We start from the raw sequence: 10,117 nt of genomic DNA, 5'->3' as shown, positions 1-10,117 counted from the left end.
CCTATATTTTCCTGTAAAAAACCATAATGTTAGTAAATAATTTAAAATAAAAACAACTACAGCAAGTTGGATATATGTATTATACTTAAAAACCCCCATGTTTACCTCAAACTCTTACTCAGTATAAAATTTAAATAAATTATTAAAAATAACATTTATTTTTAGTTGAAAGAATCATAATATTCAAGTATACTTTGAATAGAATTAGACAAATGTCCAACAAATTTGAAATATTCTATTCCTAAGAAACTGCATGCTTCGTCAACCGTTTTACATTGGCATGCAATAATTATTAAGCCCGTTTGAGAAATTATAGATATTCTATTGATATCTTTTTGAAAGAAATAAAATTTTGCAAATTCTGGCATAACATCTAAAACACTTCTTATGTCTATAGTTCCTTTAGCAAATTTCTTTAATCTAGTTTTTTCATCTTCAGAAAACTCAATTTTTTTATCTGTAACTTTACTATCGGATGAATAGATTAAAGAAAGTGCTAAAGTTGGTGAAAAGTCTCTAAAAGGGCTTGCAAGTAGAGGAATAAATCTTTGTAAAAACATTTCTTTCATTTTTTCTAGACCGAAATTAGAATTTCTTATAACAACAGTTGAAAATTCACCTGTTGTTTTAGAAGGCATTTGTTTTATACAAATAGGCGTGAATCCCAATTTTTTCCAAAATTTTAATAATTTTTCAGTGACTCCAAAGGAAGAGCCAATCCAATCGATTTTAGGAGTTTCAATTTTAGAAATTGGATAAAGTAGTACAGAAGAATCTTCCGACTTTACTAAACTATTGGGTGAAGTACTTAATTCTAAATATTTGATTAATGTAAAAAGGGCGTGAGAACCGTACCCCATAGATAGAAGTGAAGGATGAACTGCAATTCTAATAACTCTAGCACCAAAACTAGAAAGAAATTGATCATTTGAGTAATTATCAAAGATCACCCAAGGTATAAGATTGCCATCTTTATTAAAATCAGTTTTCTGGCAATTACCCTCAAATGCTATTTGTATAGCACAAACTATTTTTGATTCAGGTGTTAATAAAACAAAAATTTCATGATTTGGAGAATCTGAAAGAATTTGCATATCATTTGGGCTGTTTCTATAATGTGAAGAAACAAAAAGCGAAAAAATTTCTGCCAAAAATTCTTCGGTTTTTGAATTCCCACTAAAAAGAGCATCTTTATTTACAAAAAACAACGAGCATTCTGACGGAATAGGGCAATTCATAACATTTTGCAATTTTGGTTCTAATAACAGTGATTGACACAGCCACTTTTCAACTGGATCACCAGGAGAGTACCTTATAGGTTCGGACATTTGAAAATCGTGGCACTTAAATGATTTTTCAATGAGATAATCACTTAACTTTGTTCTAAAAACCCTTCCGGTGCCCTCATAGCCGCTGGCGGTTGAGGCCATAAAAACACGCCTACAATTGAGCAATTTCTTAAGCTGAGGTAGAGGAATAGAAGCGGCTTCATCAATTATTAATAATGAGGGATAAAACTTTATTTCATCTCTTGGATGAACATATTCTACGAATCTTTTTATATTTTTTGTTACTTCTATTTTACTGATTAATCTCTTTTTACCTTCAAATGAATAGATTACTTTATAATCCGTAGATTTTTTATATCCTAAGGTATTCAGCCCATTAATAGCAAAATTAAAGATTTCTTGAACATTTTCTAAAAATAAAGCCGATATTGCTATAGCTGACAAATTATTTTCAAGTGCATAAGAAATTGCAAATCCAAGTGCAACAGATTTACCTCTACCCCTTGATGCAACAATTGAAGAAACAGAGATGTCATTCTGATCAATTAAATTTGTTAGACTGTTTAATACTTCAAATTGATCCTTAGTTTTACACATGTTAAAAGTGGTTTATTGACTATTTCTATTGGGGCTTTAACAGACTTTAAATTACTAGTAAGTTTTTTTTCTTTTGTAATATCCATTACTCTAAGCTTGGAATCCAGAAATACTGCACAGCCTAATTGTGTGAGTGATTTAAAAATTCTACGGTTTAATCTTGGTGTGGGCTTAGTAAAAGAACAAAGATCATCTACCAAATCTGATCTTTTATTTATTATCTCATTAATGGTTTTTTCCCTATCTAGAAGTAATATAACAGCACCGCCACCTCTAACAGTTTCCATTGAACAAGCAATCATATTGGGTGTTAATGCTTCAAAATCTTGTAATATCAATATATCACATGTTCTACCAAGGACACGAGTGCTTTCTTTGTAAGAAATATATTCAGGATCTTGTGTCTTTATCCATTTAAAAAAATCATTATCTTCTTCCAAAATTTTATTTTTTTAGCTTCTCTATCCATGTAAGTCTCTGCATTTTTATAAAACCACAAAATACTACTGAGAGTTGTTACTTTTGACAATTTTTCATGTAAAATTGGAATTTGATACTTTGTACCTTCCCCTATAACAATAAAAATTGTCCTGTGGTTATTTTTAACTTGATTAGCAAATAGTTGTAAAAGATATTCTTGTGAAAATTTTGGCATGGGGTAAAAGAATTGTGTAAAGCAAATATTAGATTTAAATGTGAATTTAATGGTGAAAAACATAATTACTGTTATTTTTAATACTTTTTCTTTTTTTGCTTGAAAAGCTGTGTTCAAATAAACACCTTGTATATTATCGATTTAAAAATTTAGTATATATTTACTTTTCAACAAAACATAAATTTATATTCTTTGCGGATATAAACGGATAATAATAATTTAAGAAGGTGGCATAAATGGGGGGTTTTATATTTAGAATATTAGAGAAAAATTAATATTAATTCCGCCTTACATCTGCCATTTTTGGCATCGAATCAGCCCTAAAAGTTTTATTATAATTCAAATTTTATTTAATTCGAAACTGGCAATTAATTAGTAAATATACTTTTAATTCTATTTATAAAAGTAAAAAAGAGATGTTTTCTTAACAAAAGGGTTAATTCAATTGTTTAAATAAACCATAAGCACTTTTAACCACATTTGGTGTCAATAAATCTCACAATTTATAAAATAAATCATAACGAAACACTATAAAGCTTTTTTAAATATTTCCATTTATTTAAATATTCAAAATGTGGTTAAAAATGTTCATTTACTTGACATTTATTATGCTCTAAAACCAATAAATTTTAAAAGATTTTTTTGAATTCCCCATGATAAAAGCATTGCTGCGCTTTTGAAAAATCATAAAATTGAAAAAGGCAAAGAATATTTTAATATTTATTTGACCATTCCAAAAGACTTTGTTTATGATGTATCAGATATTATTGTGCGTTGGTTTCCGGATTCCAATAACAAATTAATTCTTTGTAAAGAGATCCCTGAGAATATTAAAAAAAATATTGGAAAATTTAATTTTTTACAAATTGAAGAGTTCATTGATTTTTTTGAACGCAATTTACAAGTTTTCTTTGTAGGGAAAATACCGCAACTAGAGATTGAATCTGAAGAAATATTAAGCGAAGGAATGTTGCCAAGAGATTTTAAATTCCCCATTTATAATAATGTAACAAATAACATTAGATGCGATATTTCAAAAGTTAATATTTTACTTATTTGCTGCCAAAAAATTAATGTTGTAATTAAATGCCTCAAGTGTCAAGAAGTAGCTTCTGTCTCTGGAAATAAATTATGTAAAAGATGTGGACAAGAAATAGGTGTAGTTTATGTACCATCTGTAGAGCAAGATCGATTGGGATATTTAAAAACTAAGAAGTCCGAGTTTGTATGCTTTAATCCATTAAAATATCAATTTTCATGTGAAGAATGTGGAAAAGCATACGAATCTTTAGAAATCGGGCAGGCAGATATATACGAGAAAATGTAATGGATGTTTTAAAGAATTAAAAATTAAAGTAAATGCAATTCAATATTTTGTGGAAAAGGTTGTAAAATTAGTAGATGGTGCAGAATTACCTGAAAAGGGGGCTTGTAAACATTACAGAAAATCACTTAGGTGGTTTAGATTTACATGTTGTAATTCAGTATATCCTTGTGACGATTGCCATAATGAGCACGAGCACCACAAAGCAGAAGTAGCAAATCGTATGATTTGCGGGCTTTGTTCAAAAGAGCAAAGTGTTAAATCATCATGTGATTGTGGAATGAATTTAATTAAAAAGAAATCACAGTTTTGGGAAGGTGGTAAAGGAAATAGAGATAAATCTACAATGAATAGAAAGGATACCAAAAAGTATAAGTAAAAATGTTTTGTAAGTTTGTTTCACACATTTATTTTGTATTTTACTGGATAACAAGAGTTTTTTTTTTAAATTTAAGATCAATGGGACACTTAGTCTTAAGGCTAGCCGACTTTCGGCAGAGGGATAGAGATGCTATAGGGGCCCCAGAGTTTTGTAGGAAACTTCTTTTTTTGCTGTAGGCAACCACTTTTCAATAAATCCGATTTTTTTTTAAATTACTTTTAATATTTTAGAAAGACCAAATTTCACTCTTGTAAAAAACAGAATTGCTATTGTAATTTGTTACCTTCTTAGTTTTTGCATTTATTTATTCAGAAATTGCTGTTGTGCGGAATATCTCTGTTTGGTAATTCACACCTTCAGCGGGGTAAAGTATTCTTATAAGTGAACAATTTATTATGTGCTTTTGTTCAATAAAATATTAAATTTTTCGTTTATTTTAATAGGGGATGTACTTGTAAAAATTAAACATCGTTAGAAAATTCATTTCGGCAACCTTTCATAAAATAAATATATTAATTCGGTGTTTTAATTTAAAAAAAGGTGTTTTCAAGATTTGTTTTAGGCGTACAATCATTTGTTTTTCAATACTGATCACACTCAGTTTAAAATCTTAGTTGGTAGTTACAAGATATTTTGTAAAAAATCCTTAATTATTAAAAACAAACGATACAAGAGCTGATAAAAAGTCTTCGTTAACTTAAAAACCCCTATTTTATAGCAATTTTTATGTTTTTATCTGGGTTGGAACATTGTTTAGTTTACCAGCTTTCAGCATAAGTATTATATCATTCCAGGCAGCCCTTTTATAATAGAAAGTTGAGTATTAATTGTTTTGTCAGTGTTTTCTAATATAAAGCAAAGTTTTTAAATGAAAGGCGTGGGCCCGAAGCTAAAAAGTAAAAAAAATTCTTGGTTTACACGAATTTGAAGCTCTAATATACCTTAGCAGGATAAAAATGATTGTTTTATAATTTGGAACTCGTATCCCAAGAATTAAATTACTCGTAATATAAATTTAAAAGAGTGAATTTAATTGAAGTAATATTTTTTAACTATTAAACAAATCCTTAAGTTCATAAAGCAGCTTTTGATTCGACAAACAGAGAAAAGAAGAGCTTACTTTGAGCTTGACTCATTAAAATAATAAAAATACGTTGAGATAATTGAAAAATATCACAATCCTGATACATTTTAAAGTTTAAGAAAAGTTATAGCACGATTTTAGATAACATAAAACTTATATATATATTTCAGATGATAATAAATATTGTTATTTTTAGTAAGATGATATAAAAATTATAAAATAAATTTTTATTATTTGTATTTTATTGTTTATAAACAAATATTATTGTTTTCAAATTATATTATAAAATAGTTCTAAAATTGTGTTTAATAATAATTACATAATTTTCATAGTTTTGTTGACTTTTATTTCTTTTTTAAAAAAATCGGTTAAATCTATAAAATCTTGGAATATCTTCCAATTTAAACCTTTTTAAAACACTTTATCATTAAAAAAACACAGAAGATGTTGTTTAAAATGCCTGAAATTCACTCTATAAACAAAAATACTATAGAGGTTGATTTCTAAAAAAACATAAAAGAAATCTATTCTTTTTTTTGTAGTTTAAGCCCCGAACCCAGTATTAAGTGTAAATAGTTACAATTTTATCTTTTTTCAATGTTTATATTATTTTTTGACACGTTATTTTTCTACATAACATTTGTTTTTTTTAATTAACGCTTGTTGTAAATTAAAACAATGAAAAATATATCAAAAAGAATCAAATAGAATGTAATTAATAGATGTGCAAATTTTCGGCGGAAATAATGTTTCATAAAATACATTATAAAAAGTAAATAAAATTGTTTAAGAATCGTATTGCTAATAAATATCAACGTTTTCTCCTGTAAGAAGAAAAGAGAAGAAATAATGCAAGTACTAGCAATTTTTATTTAATAAACTACCCGAAAATGTCCAAAAGATCGGCCAAAAAATTGGAGATCAGATCTTTGCAAAGCTTTACAACTAGTAATACTGCTTGTTTTTACATTTAAGTGGTGTTGTTTTAAAAAAATCTTTTTTCCTAAAAGCAAAGTATTCTCAGAATTGGAAACATTTTGTTTCTATCTATATTTAGCTTGAAAATTGCAATTCTATTTTTCGGAAGATTTATAGTCTTTTAAAACATACTTCTTTACATGCTAGGCAGGGTTTTACAAATTTTTAGTTGTGTTAATTATTGCTTTTGCTACACATACCACCTTTTATGATTTGTATTAGCACACTATTTTTGATTTAATTTGGAAAGACAATTGATTCGAAGATTTAAATTAATTGTCTCAAATCTATTCGCTTGTTTATTTTTCTTCTATAAGCTGTCAATCTAAAAAAATACCCATTTAATTAGACTTTGTTTGGTAAAATTTAATTTATTGCCTAAATTAAAACAACACTTTTCTCAAATCTGGTCTGTCAAAAAAATTTAACCCGAGTAAAATTATAAAAAAGGTAAACTAAAAAGTTGTTTTTGTTATGAAGTATGTTTTTAATTTGAATTTAATATAATAGTTTAAATTCGTGTTTGATTTAATTAATTAAAAACATGATTTGACAATTATATAAATAGGAAAACACCCTAGCCCCAATGAATTTTGTACTAGCCACTTGTTTCATCACAAACACTCTTGCAAGTGTTAATTATGCTTCCTGCTTTGAAAGATTTGATAACTACAAAGTAATTTCTGAGCCAATCATGCCAGCTTCTACACATTTCATAAAACCTTCCAAGCAATTATGTAAAGAGCTTAGAAACCCAATGCCAAACTGCAGAGGAATTCTCTCATTACCCGTTGTTGTCAATTCTACAGATTTTATTGCCGATGGTATTGCGGTAAGAGCACTAAGAAAAGCAACTAAGAAGTGCGAAGCCAAACTCTCTTTAACAGAAGAGCCAATTGTAATTTGCACTAAGCAAAGCAGATGTAAGAATCTTCCACTAAACAAATTCATCTCTGCTGTTCTTCAAACCATTAGAACTGTCTCTCACAATCGCGTAAAATGCTTAAGTAAACAATCATTGGCTGTTATTGAGCAAATATACGCTGCTGGTGTTAAAAATAATGCATCTTGTGATCAATTAATCATTTTTACAGCAACAACTTTACACAATCTCAGCTACCTTAGTTACTTGCCTACAACAAATATAAGAATGTTATTGGATGCAATTCAAGAGGTCTCATGCAATGGTTATCCCTTGACGGCTATACTAAATTGTCAAGTGTTAGCGCAATTAACTATGTTAACAATCCAAATGCCGTAAACACTTTCACTTGTGAAACAATAAACAATGAATTTTCCGCATACCTTAAACACTATAACAACGATCTCTTATTTGGTGTTCAATCCTATATTTTTGCTATTAAGGCTTTTAACTCAAACGAGGCAAGTATTATAACCGAAAGTATGGCAAGATCTATCCTTGAAGGAACATTCAGGGCAACTAATGGTCTTGAAGTCAGAATTCTCAACAGATTTAACCTTTACTATGCTCTTACTTCAAATATTTTCAACAACAGAAAAGTAACTGTTAAAACTTCTGAAAATTAAATGATTTTGTATCAATTTTTTTTAAAACGTTTCTTATAAGTTGGTTAAGTAGTATTTCATAGTTTTATTTCAAGTCTAACTTCATAAAACAATTCAATTATTAATTTTTTATAGGTGCTTTATTAATACACAAACTCGCTTTTTTTTTCTTTTTAACTTGCTTTTTAATATTATCAATGTTATAATAGGTCAAGATTAATACCCCTAATGTCAATAAATATTTTAAGTAGTAACAATTATCAATGTTAAAATCGGTCAAGATTAATGCCCCTAATGCTAATAAATATTTTAAGTAGTAACAATTTTCTATGTTATAATCGGTCAAGATTAATACCCCTAAAGCCAATAAATATTTTAGTAGTAACAATCAAATCAATTAAATACCACTTTATTCTGATTCGAATAAAAATTATTTTATTTATAAAATAAGGTTCTTATAAATAACATTCAATTATATTTTTTTAAAATAATCAATATTCTAAAATAGTCTCCTTTTTATTTTAAAAACAGAAAACAATATGATTAGCCCAAACTTTTTTTTTATTTTTCAGTCTACAGATTTCTTAATTTTAGAAGCAAGACCAATTGTTTTCAAAAGATAAGGAGCTCTGTAATTATATCATTAAAAGAGCTCAATCTTAAAAAGTAAGAGCAGCTCGGGTTCTCTCCAGCCCATCTTGCTTTCATTATCTAATTTTATAAAGAAGTTTGCGGCAACTTTTTTTAATATTTATATGTTTGCAGATCTACTTTAAATAAAGATTTACTATTTTTAATAGAATTGGGCCGGGATAACTTTAAAAACTAAATTTAAATGAATACCCTGATTTCACCTCGAACGCCAGCATTATTTTAAAAGAAAAATTAATTTATTGTTTATGTAAAAGTAAATGGTGTTTGCTTTAAGCAAATTATAAGTAAGTAACATTAGTCAAACGGCAGAAAAATGGACGAAAGTAACCCTTGGGGCTTCCCAAAATTAAAGAAAACGCCCTTAAAATCCCTAAATAAATATTTTTTTAATATATTTCTTTTAAAAACATTGAAAGTATTTGTTTACTAAATTTAATTAATATTAGAAAATGCTGAGTTCTACCAAATCAATGATAAACTTCTTTAGACAAAAAATCACTATGATAAATAAAGCAAGGCAGCAGAAAATAAAAATATAGCACGGCATAGTATTTTTTGTCACTTCTACAACATCTTTCGAGTTTGAAACATCTCCATTACTAATCGGTTCAAAATCTTTATCAAATATTGTGTCTTCTTTATCAGAGTTATCGAGATATTTACCACGATTTTTGCTGAGCAACCAAGAATCATACTTAAAAGATTCGTCTTCATTACTAGAGTCTGGGAAGAGTAGCTCATCAATCGGCTTGTCTTGCCCTTGTGTTAAAACTTCTTCGCCTGTAGAATTAGAATTTTTGCTTGTATCTTCGAGTTTTTTTAATGGTTGTGGTGGTGTTCGTTCAAAGACACATTGAAAATTTGCTTCTGCTTCGCTCGCTTCAAAAAGAGAAGGATACAAACGATTTCCAGAGTTAGGCAATATTTTATTCTCGGAGTTTTTAGCACTGCCTGCTACCGAAGCATCGGAATCTAACTCGGCTCTAATTACCATTTCTTGGTCGTTTAAATTCTCATCATTTTCAGTCCATTTTGGGCCTTCGCTTGCAGCACAGTCCATATTCGTTGTCTTTAATGGATTTGTATCTAGATGTTCTTTGCAAGGGCTTTCTTTTTTTTTATTCTCTACAGTGTCTCCTTGTTGCAATAATATTGTGTTTTCAGTTGAACCCTGAAAAATTTCTGGAGTTTTATTGGCTGAAGGTTTTTCTAGTGTTTCCTTCACCTCTACAGGTGTTGGAAACATAAGGGTTTCGCTTGCAACTTCTGCTACTGCTGCTTCTGAAAAGCTTAACATTAAAAAATACAACGATTTTTTCGTAAACATATGAGGGCATAAAGTATAAATTTTTTTTAAATAATTTAATAACATTAGAGTGTAAAACCAATCAACTAAAAAATAGTTGTCATCCATCAACTTTTTAAAATAGTTTAAGTCTTCAAAATTATTATTTCTTTTATAAATTGCTAATTTGTAAATGTGATGATTAATTAAAACAAATTCAGCCTAACAGGCTCCAGTTGGTTGGTAGAGGCGAAATTAAAGAAGATTTTAAAGATAAGTGTTTGTTATGTAACGAAATCGCACCAGATAATTATAGGCATTGGGTAACGGATTGTAAAGCCA

General features: G+C 28.3%; 1 protein-coding gene across 1 annotated transcript; it reads right to left on the bottom strand.

The window, feature by feature from the left end:
• Positions 1-371: 371 nt before the first annotated feature.
• LOC143922189 (RNA cytidine acetyltransferase-like) lies at positions 372-9,736 on the bottom strand (the record flags this gene model as incomplete). The annotated part of the gene is made up of 3 exons (XM_077445409.1): positions 9,394-9,736; positions 9,053-9,270; positions 372-1,343 (listed from the first exon to the last, which is right to left on the bottom strand). Coding segments are annotated over exons 1-3 (1,533 nt in total), but the record flags the coding sequence as incomplete, so codon positions are not given.
• Between the last annotated feature and the right edge of the window lie 381 nt (positions 9,737-10,117).

Source organism: Arctopsyche grandis, unplaced genomic scaffold, assembly GCF_051622035.1.
Source record: "Arctopsyche grandis isolate Sample6627 unplaced genomic scaffold, ASM5162203v2 HiC_scaffold_791, whole genome shotgun sequence".
Classification (NCBI taxonomy): Eukaryota; Metazoa; Arthropoda; class Insecta; order Trichoptera; family Hydropsychidae; genus Arctopsyche; species Arctopsyche grandis.
Note: the sequence above shows the minus strand (reverse complement) of the source record. Positions and strands in the feature narration are given on the sequence as shown.